The 20,250-nt window shown below is 50.4% G+C and overlaps 1 protein-coding gene across 1 annotated transcript in view; it reads left to right on the forward strand.

Annotated features, from left to right (window-relative positions):
- The window catches only part of LOC138753014 (tenascin-X-like), a 161,621-nt gene extending 144,406 nt beyond the window's left edge, over nt 1-17,215 (forward strand). Inside the window, exons 69-75 of the mRNA XM_069915608.1 lie at nt 936-1,066; nt 3,550-3,685; nt 5,275-5,426; nt 11,390-11,486; nt 14,279-14,440; nt 15,724-15,887; nt 16,433-17,215. Coding sequence (XP_069771709.1) covers nt 936-1,066; nt 3,550-3,685; nt 5,275-5,426; nt 11,390-11,486; nt 14,279-14,440; nt 15,724-15,887; nt 16,433-16,534 — 944 coding nt within the window. The 3' untranslated portion in view covers nt 16,535-17,215. The remainder of the gene's footprint in view (nt 1-935; nt 1,067-3,549; nt 3,686-5,274; nt 5,427-11,389; nt 11,487-14,278; nt 14,441-15,723; nt 15,888-16,432) is intronic.
- The last annotated feature ends 3,035 nt before the right edge of the window (nt 17,216-20,250 follow it).

The following is a 20,250-nucleotide window of genomic DNA, read 5'->3' on the forward strand; positions in this document are numbered from 1 at the left end:
TGACTGTGTGTATGCATATGTGTGCAAGTTCATGCGTGTGATACATATGTGTGTACACATGAGCATGTGTATGACTGTGTATGCATGTGTGTGAGTGTGTATACATGTATATGTGGGTGTGTGTAACTGTGTGTGTAAGGTTGTGTGTATATGCATGTGTGTATGTGTATGTGTGTGTGACTGTGATGCATGTGTGTGCATGTGCATGGGTGTGTGTTGTGGGTGTGTATGTGTGTACATGTGTGTGTGACCGTTAGTGTGCATGGGTGTGTGTGTGTGTGCGTGCATGTGTGTGCGATATGTTTGTATGACTGTGTGTATGCATATGTGTGCAAGTTCATGCGTGTGATGCATATGTGTGTACACATGAGCATGTGTATGACTGTGTATGCATGTGTGTGAGTGTGTATACATGTATATGTGGGTGTGTGTAACTGTGTGTGTAAGGTTGTGTGTATATGCATGTGTGTATGTGTTTGTACGTGTGACTGTGATGCATGCGTGTGCATGTACATGTGTGTGACCATTAGTGTGCATGGATGTGTGTGGGTGTGTGTGTGTTGTGGGTGTGTATGTGTGTACATGTGTGTGTGACTGTTAGTGTGCATGGGTGTGTGTGTGTGTGTGTGTGTGTGTGTGTGTGTGTGTGTGTGTGTGTGTGTGTGTGTGTGTGTGTGTGTGCGCGCGCGCACGCGCCATGGTGGAGAGAAACTCTTCTTTTGGATTGTATATGTACAGTCAGATTATAATTAATTTTAATTTGGACTTGAATATTAATCAATCCCATGCCACCAGAGCCTGACATGGTGCTGCTGGGTGTGGGATCTTGCTTTGCTCAGATTGACTGAGACCAAGAGTTCAGAAGTGCCTCGGATCTTTGGAACATCAGAGGGCTTGGGTTGCTGGGTTCTAACTGTCATCTCCGTCTCCCGCAGGGTCCGAGCAGCTGAATGGCCTCCTCGTGAGCGACATCTCATCCACTGAAGCTCTGGTTTCCTGGGACGGCCAGAGGGCGGGTGTGACCGGTTACCTCCTCCTCTATGGGATCAAAGGAGACAAGGCTCAGGTAAGGGTCCGCCGGCTCCCCGCACATGACTGGTTCCACCCCGGCGAAGGTACCCAGTGGTCCCAAAGCAGGGAGTTCCCTGGCCACAGCCCATTCATCAATTTGCCTTCTCCCCCAGCTTGCAGAACTCCTCGATCTCCGGGCTCCACAAACTCACCCTCTCCCCTTCTACTGCATCTCTGAAACTCATCCAAAGCACTTCCTGCTCACCCTCTCGGCTCCTCACTGTCTCTCAGTTCCACATCTTGATTGAAAATCCCCGCTTTACAATGCTCATCCCTCATAGAACATAGAAGAGGCCCTTCAACCCTCAATGTTGTGGCAATCAATATATTCCTACCAAAAAATACTAATCCTTTCCTACCTCGGAGCCGTCTATTTTTCTTTCATCCATCGTCATCATTCAGGTGCCTGCCGTTTGGCATGGACGATCATGTCTCTCCATCCGCCACGATCTCTGACCCTCCAAATTGGAGTTGTTGCCTCCCCTGTTCTTCTTCAGTGAAGGCTCCAACGTTGAGCTGAGACCATTGTTGATGTTGAGTTCCCAAGGGGAAAAACACTGCAGTGGTTTCATGTTGCCTTCTTCAGTTGCAGTGTCCACACGGGACGGGTCACCCTGGCCATTGATCAGCAGATTCACTTACCAAGCGTTTTTAGTTTTACAACCATAAATTCCAATTTGTAGAATCTGCTTATAAAAACCATCCCACCATCTGCAATCCACAGCTTCATGTGACCCTGATTAGGAGGCTAAACACCTTGACCTGTCAGCTATCGGTCGGAAGGAGTGCCTTACACCTCCTTTTGCTGAACAATTGTGCAGCACCAACACCGTATCCATGAGCCTCCACCACCAGCCCTGGCAAGGCATTCCAGGCACCTACAACTCTCTGTATAAAAAACACTTACTCCTGACGTCGCCCCTAAACTTCCCTCCCTTCACTTTGTAATCGCCCAAAATCCTTACGATCTCTGAACTGCGCCATCTTCCATGATTCCCTCCACATTCCTGCCCTCAAGGACTGGGTACATCTCAGTCCCTAATCTGCTTGTGAGAAAGGGGGCGGGGCAGGTCAGTCACAGGGGTGGGGCGGGGGGAGAATCTCCCGGTCGGTTTGCTCCTGGGCCTGGCCAAGTTGGCCACTTGTGGCCATGGGCAGTCGAGGGCTCGGCCTCGGGCTGACTGCCTGCCCATCTCCTGGGGGGGTTACGTCCTTGCCCGCAAGTCCCTGGAAAAGGAGCACAGGGGCGAAGGGAGGGGGGGTGGTTTCCGGGACCAGTGGTGCCACAGGGGCTCGGATGTGTCCTGGATGGTGACGATCGTGTTATACAGGTAATTTGAACGTGTAAATAGTGCGCGACTAAAATACTGTAATATTTTATTAATGTGATTTGTATAAACCGCCTTTGTAAATGGGAAAATGAATCACCCTGCTGCCAGCTGAAGTGGTGAATGTGGGCTCGATTTTGACCTATAAGAAAAATTTAGACGGGGTCGTTGATGGGAGGGTCATGGAGGGTGCAGGTCAGTGGGACAAGGCAGAATGACAGTTCAACACAGACTAGATGGGCCAAAGGGCCTATTTCTGTGGCATAGTGTTCTCTGGTTCTACAGTCAGCCATGCCTTCAGCTTCCTGGCTCCCAGCTCTCGGTGGCTCTTGGTGAATGCCATTGGAACTCCAAGGTCTCAGGACATTCCTGAGAGTCTTGCAGATGGCGTTCACGAGGAGTCGCAGACTCCAGGGAAGCAGAGAACTGCCGCCAGGCACCAGAAAACAGAGAGATCACCCTCCCTCCCCCAACCTCGTCTGAGAAGGAGAAGCAGAGGAGAAAACCCACGGGATGGAGGCGGACCAGTGAGGGGGCTCCGCGGCCGAAAGACCCGCGCATGCAGCGGGGCTGCTGTCGACTCAATGCGAGGAACCCACGGAGGCCAGGGGAGGGGGTCTGCTGGAGGCTGACTCGAAACTGGCTGAAGTGGTACCAGGTATCGGAACCGAGATGCAAGGGGGGCGCTGAAGGTGGTCCTTGACCATGTCGGAGTTTCTGATCTGGAGCTCGGGTCGCCAGTGGTTTGGACTGGGCTCTGTGGGGCCGCCGGGGCTGCGGAGGAGAATCTACAGACACTCAGTGACTCTGGGAGGACTTGTTTCTGCTTCTCTTTCTCTGACTGTAAGAGGTGATTCAGGCAATGTCTGCCAGTGGCGAATCTGTCTGCCTTACAGCAGGCAAAAGGGAACCTCATGTAATATGACCCTGTTTTATTGCAATGACAACAAATTGAATCTTGAATCTTGAGGGTTACAGAGCAGAAGGAGGGAGGTTTTGATGGCATCAGATGTTGGGAGAACAGATTCAATGTCTGAACATGCAGTGAGATGTCAAGTGATGTTTCTTCAAAGGCAGGAGTCAGTGACATCCAGAAAAGGCAAGGTAACGAGGCGCTCTGATCTCTTTCTTGGTCCATCTTGCCCTACAGCAAGTGACAACAGGCTCCAGGGTAACGAGCCACCGGTTGCGGAAGCTCCACCCGGTATCCAGGTACACGGTGAGACTGCACGGTCTGAGGGATGGAGAGAGGCTGGCCCCCAGCACAGCTCACTTCACTACAGCCGGTAGGTGTCCGACCATCGTGATGGAGGGGGGGCTGCAACCAAACAACATCCCCTCCTCCCATCCATTCCATCTGACATTCCCCCCTCACCTTCTATCCTCCTCTTCAGAATGGCCCATACCTCCCTATATTCCTCCATCCCTCCGAGTGAACCACACCTCCCTCCATCTAATGACCCACACCTCCCTCTTTCCCTCTGAATCCCCTACATCTCCCTCCATCCCTCCAAATCCCCTACATCTCCCTCCATCCCTCCAAATCTCCCACACCTTCCTCCATCCCTCCAAATCCTTCACATCTCCCTCCATTCCTCCATCCCTCCAAATGATTCACACCTCCCTCCGAATCCCCTAAACCTTTCTCCATCCCTCTGAATCCTCTACATCTCCCTCCATCCCTCCGAATTCTCTAATCCTTCCTCCATCCCTCCAAATGACCTACACCTCCCTCCATCCCTCCGAATCCCCCACACCTTCCTCCATCCCTCTGAATCCCCTCATATTACACACCTGCAGAAAGTCTGGTTACTGGAGAAACTCAGCAGGTCACACAGCTTCTGACCATGTTGAAATACCGGTGGGGCATTCAGGTCCGGGCATTAAATCACAGATCTAAGGTGGGGCTCAACCTCCAGCAGTGACGTCCGAAGTGACGTTGGCCTGTACGCATTGGAGACAAGTCGACACGGCTCATCTCTGATACAACCTCCTGGGTTGTATCAATCCCGGGTTGATAGGTACCCCCCCTCCACCTCCCTCCCCACCGGGTTCGGTGCATTCACACTGGCATGCTAACTTCCAGGTAAATTGCAAGATTCAACCCATGTTCAATTCAGTGTGAATTGTGTGATCTGCTGAGTTCCTCCAGCTCTTGTGTGTATTGCACTACAACCCCAGCGCCTGCGGCCTTCCCTGCATAACAGCCCAAAGTTACTGTCAGTTTTGAAGTGTCATGACATCAGACAACATCTGTTCATTTGACCCTGAAACACAGGCCAATTAGATTTAGATTCACACTCAGCTCTGCCTTGCTGGGTTGACGAACAGCTGCCCTATGGTTCACCAGGTTCTGAGTTCTGAGTCCTCGTAACCCACGAAGAGTTGATGTTCCCCCCAGACCTTGGCAACTTAAAAAGAGCCTGGGTAGGTCCAGATATCCCACCTTGCCAGTTTCCAGTACGGAAGGAGAGGAATATCTCTACGCAGTTGCTGCTTGCAGGTGTCAACTCATTCTCTCTCCTTCTCTCCCCGCTCACTTCCCCCTCCCTCTCTCTCTCTCTCCCCCTCTCCCCCTTTCCCCTCTCTTTCTCCCCCCTCTCTCTCTCCCTCTTCCCTCCTACTCACCCATCTCACTCTCTTTCTCTCTTGCCATCTCCTTCCTCTCCCCTTTCTCTCTTGCCTGCTTCCTCCCTCTCCCTCCTCTTCTCTCTCCCTTCCTCTCCCTCTCTCCCTCTCTCTCTACTCCTTTCACCATCTCTTCCCCTTCACTCTCATTCTCCCTCCTTCTATCTCTCTCTCTCTCTCTCTTCCATTCCCCCACCCCCCCCTTATCTCTCTCTCTCTCTCTCTCTCTCTCTAATGCTGCCCAAAGCCCGTGAGCACATTCCTTTCCCCAAGGATTGCGCAGAGGAGCTCACCAATGGGAGGACGGAGTCTGGCGTCGTCACCCTCTACCTGAAAGGGAACAAGGAGAAGCCGATCAGGGTTCTCTGTGACATGGCCACTGATGGTGGTGGATGGATTGTAAGTGTTGACAGAGTTTGGGCTTCTGTTGCCCTGGGGAATTATTTGCATCCCACCACACAGCCTCTGCTGGGAGAGAGCCAGTTTTTTTTTAAAAAGCCCTCTTTAATTTCTTTGCAACTCACAAACTAATTGCATTGACCCCAGCATGTGCAGATTTCCTTACTTAACTTTTTAAAGTCTTTGTTGAGTTCTGTGTATTATCTGAGTAAAAATAACCCCTGACGTCTCCCCTCACCTGTAGATCATTAGATGGAGGGAGGTGTAGGTCATTTGGAGGGATGGAGGAAGGATTAGAGGATTCGGAGGGATGGAGGGAGATGTAGAGGATTCAGAGGGATGGAGAAAGGTGCAGGGGATGTCCTTTGGTATTTGCTACAGTTGTCCTAGGAAAAAGGCACTGGCCGTCCACCTTATCTAGATACCTCTCAGAATCTTGTAGACCTCCATTAAGTCCCCTCTCATCCTTCTTTGCTCCAAAGAGAAAAGCCCCAGCTCTGTTAACCTTGCCTCCTGTTCTCCAATCCAGGTAACATCCTGATAAATCTCCTCTGCACTCTCTCCATTGCTTCCTGTAATGAGGTGACCAGAAATGAAGACAATATTCCATGTGGTTGAACCAGAGTTTTATAGATCTGCAACATTACCTCTCGATTCTTGAACTCAATCCCCTGACTAATAAGTGCAAGGTTCTTCATTTTGGGAAGAATAATCAAAATAGGACATATGCAGTGAAGGGGAGGGCGTTGAGGAATGTGGAGGAATAGAGAGATCTTGGAATAACGGTTCATCGTTCTTTGAAGGTGGATACTCATGTAGACAGGGTGGTGAAGAAGGCTTTTGGTATGCTGGCCTTTATAAATCAAAGCATAGAATTATAAGAGGTGGGAGGTGATGTTGAGACTGTTTAAGGCATTGGTGAGGCCAAGTTTGGAGTATTGTGTGCAGTTCTGGTCTCCAAATTATAGGAAGGATATCAATAAGGTAGAGGGAGTGCAGAGAAGATTTACTAAAATGTTGCCCGGATTGCAGTATCTAGAATACGGAGAAAGATTGAGTAGACTGGATCTTTATTCATTGGAGCGTAGAAGGTTGAGGGGGGATTTGATAGAGGTATATAAAATTGTGAGGGGAATAGACAGAGTAGATGTGAATAGGCTCTTCCCCTTGAGGGTAGGAGAGATTGGAACGAGGAGTCATAAGTTAAGGGTCAAGGGTCAAACTTTAGAAGTAACATGAGAGGAAGCTTCTTCACTCAGAGAGTGGTGGCTGAGTGGAATGACCTTCCGGAAGAGGTGGCCGCAGCAGGGTCAATTCTGTCATTTAAGAGGAGGTTGGATGAGTACATGGACGTGAGGGGGTTGGAGGGTTATGGACAGGGAGCAGGTAGATGGAACTAGTGGAGTTTCACATAAATCGGTGCGGACTAGAAGAGCCGATATGGCCTGTTTCCGTACCGTGATTGTTATATGGTTATACTGTAGGCCTACTTTACTATCCTTTCAACGAGATATCTATGGATTTGGACCCCAAGATCCCTCTGTCCCTCCACTCTGTTAAGAATCCTGCTGCTAACCATGTTCTCCACCTTCACGTTTGATCTTCTTTACTAGTAACACATTCCAGGCTGCGGGGATACAGAGGCTTGGCGAGGAAAGACCACAGTCTAGAGTCCTCCCACTGAGGGGCTGAGACCGAGGGGGAAACCCCTCAAACAACAGGAGGGGGGGGTGGAGTAACGACAAGGTGCCACAGAGATGGTTACGGTGTAAAGAGAAATCAATGTGTAACAAGGTACAGTGATGGAAATGTATGGAAATGAAACAAAGGGTGGGAAGAGACTTTAAATGATTTCTTTTTGTAAAAAGAATTATGTGAATTGAGTTTATTTTGGGGAGGAAAAGGCACTGAGGCAGAGGCAAAGACCTCAGTGCATTGGAGTTAAACTGGAGAGTCTGCAGCCACTGGGGACAAGAGCAATGCACAAAGGGTTCTGAAGAAACTCAGCAGGTCACGCTGAGGAGAACTGATGTTTCGGAACGGAGCCCTTTGTTGAGGTGTGAGCAAAAAGCAGGCAGGTGCCTGAATTTAAAAAATGGGGGGATGAGGAAGGGGCAGGGGGGAGAGGAGCACTGCCAACAGGTAAGAAGTCATGGGTGGATAATGGTCGGAGAGCAGAAGGGAAAAAAGCTGAGGCGATGGGGGAGGGGGGTATGGAGAGCTAAGCAAGGGGGATAGGGAAAGAGAAAGACTGGGGGGGGGTAGTTTAATTGGAATGGAGGTCAATGTTAATGCCGTCTGGTTGGAGAGTGCCCAGGCGGAATATAGAACATGACAGCATAGTTCAGGCCCTTCAGCCTTCAATGCTGTGCTGACCTATATATATCTACCAAAAAAAAACCCTCCCTACCATATAACCATAGAACCATATAACCATATAACCATATAACCACTTACAGCACAGAACAGGCCAGTTCAGCCCTACTAGTCCATGCCATAGCAAATCCCCACCCTCCTAGTCCCACTGACCAGCACCTGGTCCATACCCCTCTAGTCCCCTCCTATCCATGTAACGATCCAGTCTTTCCTTAAATGTAACCAATGATCCCGCCTCGACCACGTCTGCCGGAAGCTCATTCCACATCCCCACCACCCTCTGCGTAAAGAAATTTCCCCTCATGTTCCCCTTATAATTTTCCCCCTTCAATCTTAAACCATGTCCTCTAGTTTGAATCTCCCCCTTTCTTAATTGAAAAAGCCTATCCACATTTACTCTGTCTGTCCCTTTTAAAATATTAAACACCTCTATCAAGTCCCCTCTCAATCTTCTACGCTCCAGAAAAAAAAGCCCCAGTCTGCACAACCTTTCCCTGTAACTCAGACCCTGAAATCCTGTTAACATTCTCGTGAACCTTCTCTGCACTCTCTCTATTTTGTTTATATCTTTCCTATAATTTGGTGACCAAAACTGTGCACAGTACTCCAAATTTGGCCTCACCAATGCCTTGTACAATTTCATCATAACCTCCCTACTCTTGAATTCAATACTCTGATTTATGAAGGCCAACATTCCAAATGCCTTCTTCACCACACCATCTACCTGAGTATCAGCCTTGAGGGTACTATTTACCATAATTCCTAAATCCCTTTGTTGCTCTGCACTCCTCAATTGTCTACCATTCAATGTATATGACCTATTTAAATTTGCCTTTCCAAAATGCAGCACCTCACATTTATCTGTATTAAATTCCATCAGCCATTTCTCAGCCCACACCTCCAGCCTTCCTAAATCACCTTTTAATCTACAGTAATCTACCTCACTGTCCACAACACCACCAATCTTTGTGTCATCCGCAAACTTGCTTATCCAATTCTCTACCCCTACATCCAGATCGTTAATATATATATAACAAATAATAGTGGACCCAGGACCGAACCCTGAGGAACTCCACTAGTCACTGGCCTCCAAATGGACAAACAATTTTCTACCACTACTCTCTGATACCTTCCATCCAACCACTGCTGAATCCATTTCACTACCTCCTTATTTATACCTAATGCCTCCACCTTTTTTCCTAACCTCCTGTGGGGAACTTTGTCAAAAGCTTTACTAAAGTCCAAATAGACAACATCCACAGCTTTCCCTTCATCAACTTTTTTTGTAACCCCCTCGAAGAACTCAATCAGGTTTGTCAAGCATGATCTACCCCTGACAAAACCATGCTGATTATTCCCTATCAATCAGACTTACAGGCCTATAATTCCCAGGTTTGCATTTGGACCCTTTCTTAAACAGAGGAACCACATGCGCCACCCTCCAATTCTTTGGTACCACCCCCATGGCCAGTGACATCCTAAATATCTCTGTTAATGGCCCCACTAACTGTCCACTAGCCTCCCTGAGTGTCCTAGGGAATATTTTGTCCGGTCTGGGAGATTTATCCACCTTTATCTTTTTTAACACAGCCATCACTACCTCCTCGGTTATCCTTATATGCTTCATGACCTCCCCACTATTTTTCTTTACTTCAACTGGTTCAACATTTTTTTCCCTAGTGAATACCGAGGCAAAGAAATCATTTAAAATTTCCCCCATTTCCTCAGACTTCTCACTCAGCCTACCCTCGCTATCTACAAGGGGTCCAATTTTATCTCTCACTAATCTTTTACTTTTAATGTACTTATAGAAACCCTTTGGATTTATTTCTACTCTGTCTGCCAAAGCCTCTTCATGCCTTTTTTTGGCCTTTCTAATTTCTTTCTTAAGATTCCTTCTACACTCCTTGTAGTCCTCCTTCAACTTCTCAGTTCCCTGCTCTTTATACCTCTTGTACACCTCCCTTTTTCTCCTAACCAAATTTCCAATATTCCTCGAAAACCAAGCCTCCCTATGACTTCCAGCCTTTCCTTTGATCCAGACTGGGACATAACTACTCTGTACCCTCAAAATTTCTTTTTTGAATATCCTCCATTTTTCATTAACATCCTTACCTGAAAATATCCTGTCCCACTCAATACTCCCCAAATCCCTTCTTATTCCTACGAAATTTGCTCTTTTCCAATCCAGAACCTCAACTTTAGGCCTCTCCTTGCTCTTCCTTAAAACTACCCTAAAACTAACAGAATTATAGTCACTAGACCCAATTGGTTCTCCAACATTAATGTCTGCTACCTGACCTAGCTCGTTCCCTAACAGGAGATCCAGTATTACACCATCCCGAGTCGGTTCTTCTACTAACTGATTTAGAAAACAATCCTGAACACATTTAACGAACTCCAGCCCAACCAGCCCTCTAACCGTATGGGTATCCCAATCAATGTGTGGGAAGTTAAAATCTCCCATGATCACTACCCTATGATTTTCACACATATACGTTATCTCCCTACAAATTTGTTCCTCTAATTCCCTTGGCCCATTTGGTGGTCTGTAATACACCCCTATTAGCACCCTCTTGCCTCCTCCACCCCTCAATTCCACCCAAACAGCCTCACTGGTCGATCCCTCCATACCATCCTGCCACCTCACAGCAGTAATGTCCTCCCTAACAAGCAGAGCAACTCCTCCTCCTTTTTTACCCCCTGATCTATCACATCTAAAACAAATGTATCCCGGAACATTAAGTTGCCAGTCCTGCCCCTCCTGTAGCCAGGTCTCACTAATTGCCACAATATCGTGACCCCAAGTATCTATCCATGCTCTCAGCTCATCTACCTTGTTCACTATGCTTCTTGCATTAAAATATATGCCTTGTAACCATTTATCTTTCTTTCATCCATGTGCCTGCCTCTTAACAGTTCAGCCTCCACCACCACCCCCCGGCACCCGCAACTCTCTGTGTTAAAAATCTTACACCAGATGTCTCCCCTATACTTCCTTCCCTTCACTTTACACAGATATCCTCTGGTGTTTGCTTTTCCCGCCCTGGGAAAATGGTGCTGGCTGTGCACCTTATCTCGGAATCTTGTAGAGCTTGAGCTGTGGGAGTCCAAGGCAAAGGCCCTGTCGGAACTCAGCTGGATTTCACTGGCCTGGCTTTTGAAAGAGACCTGCTATCAGGGATGAGTGGAGGTCCACAATTATTGTGTGCTGAAACAGCCCCTTCATCCCAACTCATCCAAGCCAAAGATTGCCTGATTGAGCTGGGCCATCTACCAGCATTTGGTCCAAATCCCAAAAAAAACCTTCCTGTAGAAGCCATCTCCCCCCTCTGCACACTTGAAGTTCCTCCATTTGCCAATGCATGAGGCCGTGGACTGGTATGTCGCTGTGGGAATGGGATGCGGAATTAAAATGGGAGGTCCCCGTTATTGCAGCGAAGGGGTCAACAAAACAATCTCCCAGTCTACGTCCAGACTCTCTGATGTAGAGGAGGGAACAATGGTGGGGGAGGGGGGGTGTTTGTGTGGGTGCATGTGCGTGCGCGCGCTTTAAGTGACAGCATTTCTGTCCCTTCTTCCTGCAGGTTTTCCAGAGGAGAATAAATGGGAAGGTCAACTTTATGCGTCCCTGGAAGGACTACGTGACCGGATTTGGGGCAGTCTCGGCGGAACACTGGCTGGGTAAGAAGCCAATTCCCTCCTGGAGCAGCAGAAGGGGGCTGGAGCTCAGGAACCCCTGTCTTCCTCACCTTATAGAGCCCAGAGCTCCAATTAATGGAAAAAAATCCCAGCAGCCTTATGCATGCTGTGTAAAACCCCTGATATCCGGAACCTATGGGGATTGGTAGATGCCAAATAAGTGAACTTTCTGATTGCTTGAGATTACGTGTTGCGTGGATTGGTGAACTAACAATGAGGGTGCCAATTTTAAACTACTGTAGTTACTTATTTTACCTATTTCTTTTTGCCAGTTACCTACCGTTTTACCTTTTTATTTTTGCCGGTTGCTTGAGGCTGCAGGTTGCTTGAATCCTGGATAACAGGATTTTACTGCATAATGAAAACTGACACTCACTAATAAACAGAGAATGTTCCTGAACTGATTTGGGTGGCATGGTTAACACAGTGGTTAACCCAGCGCTATAATAGCGACCTGGGTTCAAATCTGGTGCTGTCAGTATGGAGATTGTATGTTCTCCCCGTAACCTGCGTGTGTTTTCACCGGGTGCTCCAGTTCCCTCCCACGAATGTTGTAATTGGGTATAATAGGGCTTGTGGGCCAGAAAGGGCTGTTACAGCGTTGTATATCAAAATTATATAAATTGATATAAATATAAATTGTAGATGTACTGTACATCTCAATTTATATAATTGGTCTCTCAGAGAGTAACAACCTGAGTCTCAATGTGGACAAGACGAGGGAGATGATCATGGGCTTCAGGAAGACCAAGACTGACCAACCTCCCCTACACATCAACAACTCTGAGGTGGATAAAGTGGAGAGCATCAATTTCCCTTGGAGTCCATTTAACTAGTGTCCCATCATGGACACTCAACATCTCCTCATTTGTCAGGAAGGCACAATAGCAACTGCACTTCCTGACAAGACTGAGCAGGCAAGGCTACCGGCCACCATTATGTCAACCTTCTACAGGACCTCTATTGAGAACGTCCTGGACGGCTGCATCACAGCGTGGGATGGTTGCTGCAGAGAAATGGATTGATGGTCAATCCACAGGACCAGAAGAGTGACAGAGAGGATCACTGTGGTCTCCCTCCTGCTCCCTCCACCCTCTATCGACATGATCTACTGGGATCATTGACTGAAGAGGGCACTCAAAAATCACTGAGGTCCCCTTCCACCCCACACACAGCATCTTTCAGCTGCTCCCGTCGGGGAAGAGATACAGGAGGATCAGAGCCAGCACCACCAGGCTGAGGAACAGCTTCTTCCCATGGGCAGTGAGAATGCCGAACGACCAAAGGAACTGCTCACATTGACTCTCACATGTACAAAATCATATCTATTAATTTGTATAGATTTGAACTGCATATGTATTGCTTGTTTGTATGTGTGTTCTTTCTACATTTTTAAAATTGTTAACATTTTAAATTTTAATTTTAATTTTTTTACATTCATAAATGTGGACAAACAGCAGGGTAACAGGTTCTTTTGGCCCACAAGCCCGTGACACCCAATTAACCTACAATCATTCTGAATGGTGGGAGACAACCGGAGTCTCCAGGGAAAACCCACACAGACACGGGGAGAGCGTGCAAACTCCTGACAGACAGGCCGGGATTCGAACCCCAGTCGTAATCACTTGCGCTGTTAGAGTGTTGCGCTAGCTGCTACGCCCCCTCATGCCATGTTACATCTGGTTGTGTGTCTGCATGTTTTGCACCAAGGACCGGAGAACGCTGCTTCGTCAGGTTGTACTTGTACAATCAGATGACAGTAAAGCTGACATTAAAAAAATTAAATTCTGGATGTAATTACATCCTCCTGTGTCAAATAGCTGCTTTACTGTGACCCGCCCCCCCGCCCCACCCCCCACCCCACCGGCAGGAGGTGGTTTTCTACGTCGGATCAATATCAACTAGCCATTCTCAATGTGGGACACAGCATGTTTAAGGGGGGAGAGAACCGTAGACTGAATTCATAAAATATTTTTAAAGTTTTTCATGTAGTTGGTAGTAGAAGAGGACAGAAGAAACCAACTAAACTTGATTGCTTCACTGCAAAGGGGCCCATAAACTTTGAGCAGAGTCCTGAGGGGCCCACGGCCAAAATAAGGTTGTAGATTTCTACGTTCCCTACTATTTTAATTCAGGATCAGAAGAACTGGGAGAGTAGTGTACAAGCACCGAAAATAGTTAATAATGTTAAAATTCAATGTTATCGTGTAACAAAACAGAATATGTGATATTGCATGAAATCACCTTTCATCTGTGCACGGTAAAGATTCGCCATCAGCAGAAATTGTCCGGCACCCCTTACAGTCAGAGAATCAAAAGGGAGTGTACCCACCCCCCCACACCCTCCACCACCACCCCCCCCCCCCCCCCAGAGTGTCCGTGGATTTGTCTCCAGCACTCCTGCTCCCACACAGACTTTTTGGCAACCTGAGTTCCAGATCCAAACCTCCCAAATGATCAGGAAGCCCACTCATGTTCCAGTTCCAAGACCTGGTGCTCCCTTCAGTCAATCTCGAGCCAGTCTCCAGCAGCCTGCAGCCCAGTGGGAGTCCTTTGACCGGAGTTGCCAGCGGCCTGGGTGGTTTCCTCGACTCAAGCCTGTGTGTGCATCAGCCTCGAGCCAGTGATGTAGACAGTTACCAGTCAAGGGAAGGGCGGGCTGGCGGGAAACGTTGGGAAGAGTTAGACCTAAGGCGTGGACTGCCTTGTGGTATCCTTGCCTGAGCGTCGGTGGGATCTGCATGTTAATCCTAGGGCTCGTTTTTGTTCCCCAGGTCTGGAGAACCTGCACCAGTTAACCTCCCAGGAGCGCTACGAGTTGCGTGTGGACTTGCGTGCTGGACAAGAGTCTGCTTACGCCACGTACGACAACTTTGTGGTGGAGGACGTCGCCATGAACTACCAGCTAGGGTTGGGGAAATACGCAGGCACTGCAGGTGAGCGAGCGATCCCCAGTACCCACTCCTGTAAACTATCTGTGCAGTTCCCACAGGGAACCCACTGTCCCATCACCAAGTCCGCTAAACGGGGAGTGCACGAGCATGCCAGAGAAAGGTCACACAGCCTCCATAGGGAGTAAAAGGTAAACAACATTTTCGGGCCTGAGCCCTTCCTCAAGGAGGAGACCATGTGTCTGGTAGTGGGACCACTTTATAGGTGGTGAGGTGGGAGGTGAGGACAAGGGGAATCCTGTGCCCTTGTAACCAGACAACATTTTTTAGAACTTAGACGTACAGCACGGTAACAGGTCATTTCAACCCACGAGCCTGTTCCGCCATTAATCTACAACTCCCCCGGGAGGAAACCGGAACCCCCGGAGGAAATCAACGTGGACATGGGGAGAACGTACAAACTCCTTACAGACAGTGCAGGATTCAAACCCTGGTCACGATCAAAGGCGTGTGCCCTTCACCATCCGTGCCACCGAGACGTGAATATCTCCACCGCCCACCAGACTCCACTTCCAAAGTATTATCCTCCGTAATTACATTCCGCAGTGTAATCCCACCACCAAACATTTTCCTCTCTCTTCCCCTTCATGCCTTCTGCAGGGACCTCTTCCTCTGAGATTCCGATATCCACTCATCGACCTCTCCAGTTTCCATCAAACCGCTCCCGAGTCTCTCAATTTCCCCATCCCTCTGTCTCCTTTCCATGACATCCACACCCACTTCCCTTCCCTCTCCAATCAGAGAGCTACCCCCTCCTGCATCACCTGAGCTTTTTACTCCTTGCCCTCCCACCTGTATCCTACAGTGACCTCCCACCTGTTAGTGTGAGCTCCTCCCTCCTCTCCTCTCCTTCCCCCACCTGTATTTTGTTCCTACCATGAAGGAAGGACTGGACCTGAATTATTGGTTATCCTTTACTTCCTGTGGGCACTGTGTGGCCTGCTGGGTTTCTCCAGAATATTTGTGTATTGCACTCAACCCCAACGTCTGCAGACTTTCCTGTTTACCTTCTGACATGGAAATTGCTTCAATCATGCAGTTATCTAACTGTTGTGATCTGTCACCGAGACCGTCAACCCTCAATGTGGTCTATCACCGAGACCCTCTAACCCTCAATGTCACCTATCACCAACACCTCTAACCATTAGTGTGGTCTATCATCGAGACCTCTAACTGTCGATGTGGTCCATCTCTGACACCTCTAATGCCGTGTGTGTGTGTGTGTGTGTGTGTGTGTGTGTGTTGTGTGTGTGTGTGTGTTCCCACAGGGAACTCATTGTCCTATCACCGAGGCAGTAACTTCACCACGATTGATATGGACAATGATGAGGCTCTGACCAACTGTGCTATCTCCTACCGGGGCGGCTGGTGGTATCGGAACTGTCACCGGGTCAACCTCAATGGGGAGTACGGGAACAACAAAGACCACCAGGTAGGAAAATTCTCCAGATCCTCACTCCCTTCACACCTCAATCCCCCTCCGTCCAACTCCTACCTCACTCTCCTCACCATCTCACCCTTTTCTGTACCTTCCTCACCCACTCTGTTCACCCCTCGCTGCCTTCTGTTTCCCCAAACCTCTCCATTACCCCTCACCCCTCTCCATTCACCCATCACACCAATCTATTCTCATTCATGACCCTCCATCACACCCTCTGTTCTCCCCTCAGTCCCCTGCATCCACCCCTCGCCCCATTTCTGTTCCCCCTCCCCCTTGCATTCCCCCTCTCCATTCCGTTCCCCCCACCCCATTCTGGTCTCCCCATGCCCCCTCTCATCCCTCACCTCCCTCTCTCTCCCACCCTCCTCTCCCCTCTCACTCACACTTGCCACCCCTTGATCCTAGTATGGTGTGTGATGCCCCACTCCCTCCCTTCCCCCCTCTTGGTTCCTCTCCCTGCCATCTTCATCCCTTCCCTCACTCCCCATCCCCTAAGTACAAAGTGAACTCACCCCCTCCTCTCCTTGCCCCCGCAGGGTGTGAACTGGTATGGCTGGAAAGGTTTTGAGTTTTCCATCCCCTCGGTGGAGATGAAGATGCGCCCCCTCCAGTCCCACACGGAGTCCCGGAAGCCGTGAGGGCCAACTGGACGTCCATCCCCTGGAGCTGGCGATTCAGCCCCCACCCCACTCCCTGGACCACTCACCGCTGCCTGGAGATCTCTCTCGGACTCAGACCCCACCCACCCACCACCCCCCCACCACAACCCATGCCGGGATCTGGATTCGAGTGCCATGGGGAACAGGGACCGGGTCCTGGACTGATGCACTGACAGGGGGGAAGAGGTGGGGAGAGGTCTGCAGATGGCCCCCTCCCCCCCTCTAGGGGCTGGACGACCCCTCCTAAACCATACGGTTTAGTCGCAAGAGGGGAGGAGGGGATGGTCGTTCCCCATCCCGAGTCAGTCGCCCCAACACTGCCCCCCCTGAACAGACTCCCCCACCTGGACAGACCCTCCCCAGGACACAGACCTTCCCCCAGGAAACAGACACCCAACCCCCCTTCCCCCATCCCGGACAGACCTCCCATCCCGGACACAGGTACAGCTCCTGGACAGACCTCAACCACTCCAGACACGGACTCCTCTCCTCTGGACAGACCCCCCACCCACCCCACCAGCCACCTCCACCCAGGTCAGATGCAGCTTCACCCCATCCCCTGGAGACTCTCAGGAGAGCTGGGGGGGTGGGGTTAGTTTAGATGCATGGGAATAGGGGTGGGTTTGGGATCCAGAAGGTGGGGTTGAGTTGGGGATGAAAGGGAAGGGTAGGATGGAGGGAAGGGGTGGGGGAAGGGAGGGGAGGAATAGAGCAATGAGGAAAAGAGGGGTGTGGAGTAGGGGAAGGGAGGGGTGTGGAGGAGAGGAAGGGGTGGAGGAGGGGAAGAGGGGAAGGGAGGGGGTGTGGAGAAGGGGAAGGGGTGGAGGAGGGGAAGGGATGAGGGGAAGGGATGAAGGGAAGAGGGGGAGTGTGGAGGATGGGAAGGGAGGGGTGTGCAGGAAGGGAAGGGAGGGTGGGGAGGAGGGGAAGGGAGGGGTGGGGAGGAGGGGAAAGGAGGGGTGGAGAGGATGGTGGTGAGGTGGGGAAGGGTGAAAGGAGGGGTGGGGTGGAGGGGAAGGGAGGGGTGGGGAGGAGGGGGAATGGGTGGGTGGGTGGGGAGGAGGGGAAGGGAGGGGTGGGGAGGAGGGGAAAGGAGGGGTGGAGAGGATGGTGGTGAGGTGGGGAAGGGTGAAAGGAGGGGTGGGGTGGAGGGGAAGGGAGGGGTGGGGAGGAGGGGGAATGGGTGGGTGGGTGGGGAGGAGGGGAAGGGAGGGGTGGGGAGGAGGGGAAAGGAGGGGTGGAGAGGATGGTGGTGAGGTGGGGAAGGGTGAAAGGAGGGGTGGGGAGGAGGGGGAATGGGTGGGTGGGTGGGGAGGAGGGGAAGGGAGGGGTAGGGAGGAGGGGGAATGGAGGGGTGGGGTGGAGGGAGGGGTGGGGAGGAAGAAAAAGAGGGGTGGGGAGGAGGGGGAAGGGAGGGTAGGGGAAAGGGGAAGGCAGGGGTGGAGGAAAGGGTTAGCGAGGGCTGTGGAGGAGATGGGAGGGCAAGAATGAAGGAAAGGGAGAGTGGGGAGGAGGGGGCAGCTGGAAGGAAAGAGGGAGGAGGGGAAGGGAGGAGTGGGGAAGAGGGAAGAGGTGTGTGGAGGAGAGAAGGGAAGGGTATGGAAGGGGAAGGTGTTATGGGGTGAGAGATGGGGAAAGGAGGGGAGTGGTAAGAGGGAACAGCGTCAGGGAGGAGGGGTAAGGGAGGGGTTGGTAAGTAAGTGTGGGGAAGAGGGAAGGGGTGGTTTGAATGGAGGATTGTGGGAAAGAGGGAGAGGAAGAGTCTGAGGAGTAGGGGAAGGATGGGTGAAGAGGGGTGGAAAGGTGAGGAGAGTGGGTGAGGTGAATTCAAAATGAATTCCATCTGACCGTCCATATCCAACCTGACGAGACAGAGTTTCTCCTGCCCATGGTGCACACACATGCACAGCCCTCCATAATCACCCGTATAAATGTTCAGATTTAAATTAAAATAAATTTTGGGATGATTTACTTGGTTACAGGATACTGTTCATTAACCTCACAGCCTGTGGGAAGAAGCTATTTCCCAGCTGGGCAGTCCTGATTTTGATGCTCCTTTCCCTCCTCCTTGATGGTAGAGGGTCAAACAGGTTAGAGCTTTTTCCCATGAAACGTAGAAGGATGAGGGGAGATTTGATCGAGGTTTACAAAATAATGAGTGGTATAGACAGGGTAAATGCAAGTAGGCTCTTTCCACAGAATAGGAGAGATAAATACATGGCTTTAGGGTGAAAGGGGAAAGGTTTAAGGGGAACTTCTTCACTCAGAGAGTAGGGGGAGTATGGAACCAGGTAAATACAGGCTCACTCTCAAGTTTTAAAAATAAATTGGGGATAGATACCTGAATGGGAGAGATCTGGAGAGTGCAGTTCAGTGGGGCTAGTGGAATGATATTTTGGCATGGTCTAGAAGGGCTGACTGGCCTGATTTCAGTGCTGTCATGTACTATGGTTCTAGTAGAGGAAAGGGAGACCCCAGTGATCTTCTCAACGATCCTCTGTATAGACTTCTGATCTGATGCGTCTCCCGTTCCACACAGTGATGCAGCCGGACAGGACCCTCTCGATTGTACTCCTGTAAAATGTTGTTGAGATGGGGGCCGGTTGCCTTGCCCTTCCTCAACCTCATGGGGAAGTGTAAGTGCTATTGAGGTGGAGAGGTGAGGGTGAGGCCGAGGGGAGGGGCTCAAGAATGAGGCTTGGATTGGGGAGGTAGGGGGAACAGTTGAGGTAGTAGAAGAGGGAGGTTGGGGAGAGTTGAGGTCAGGGGAAGAGAGGGGGAGGGGAGGGGTGGCAGGGAGTGAGGTGGGGAGAGAATCAGGGAGGGATGGGAAAGGAGGGGAGGGATAAGAGGGAAGAGGGTCAGAGAGGAGGGGTAAGAGAGGGGGTGGGGTAGGAAGAGGGTCAAGGAGGTGAAAGGGATGACAGGAGGGAGGGGTGGGGAGGAGATATTGGGGAGGAGGGGAGAGGAGGTTGGGGAGCGAGAAGAGAAAAGGTGGGGATGAGAGGACAAGGGAGGGGAGGTAGGGTGGGGATCGGAGATGGGTAGGGAAGGCAGTGGAGGGATGGGGAAAGGAGGTCGGGGAAGGGGTGGGGAGAGGAGGAAGGGAGGGGAGAAGAGGTCAGGGATGAGAGGACAAGGAAGGGAGAGGGGTGGGGAGAAGAGGTGGGGCTGGGGAGGAGACAGGAGGGAGAGAAGCAGGCAGGGGGAGTGGTGGGGAGATGTCAGGGAGGCGAGGAGAAGGGAGGGAGTTCACCCCCACGCTCCAATCATTGGGCACCCAATATGGAAGAGGGAGGGCCGGTCGAGGGTTGTCCTCGTCAGTCTAGTCCTGGGTCTGGCCAAGATGGCCATCCATGAGACCAGGCAGCAGGCAGGAGAGGGTTCAGCTTGGGTTGACAGCCTGCCCCTCTTTCAAGGTCCCGTGTATTATCCTGCCAAATGCCACTGACCTACACCCATATTTATTACCCCACTGCTCATTAAACCCCACCTTGTCACCCAACTCTGGGACATCTCTTCTATACATATAAACCCTCCAAGCTCTTGATTGTATCCCAGCCTCTAACCCACTCCCAGGCTCTGCAGAAAAACCACACAGGCTCCTTCAATTAGATTCAGCTCTGTAACTTACTCCCAAATATTTGTAAATCTGCAGAAAACCCAAGTACATCGAAATCCCTCAATTAGATTCC

The sequence above is a fragment of the Narcine bancroftii genome, chromosome 2, assembly GCF_036971445.1.
Source record: "Narcine bancroftii isolate sNarBan1 chromosome 2, sNarBan1.hap1, whole genome shotgun sequence".
NCBI lineage: Eukaryota > Metazoa > Chordata > Chondrichthyes > Torpediniformes > Narcinidae > Narcine > Narcine bancroftii.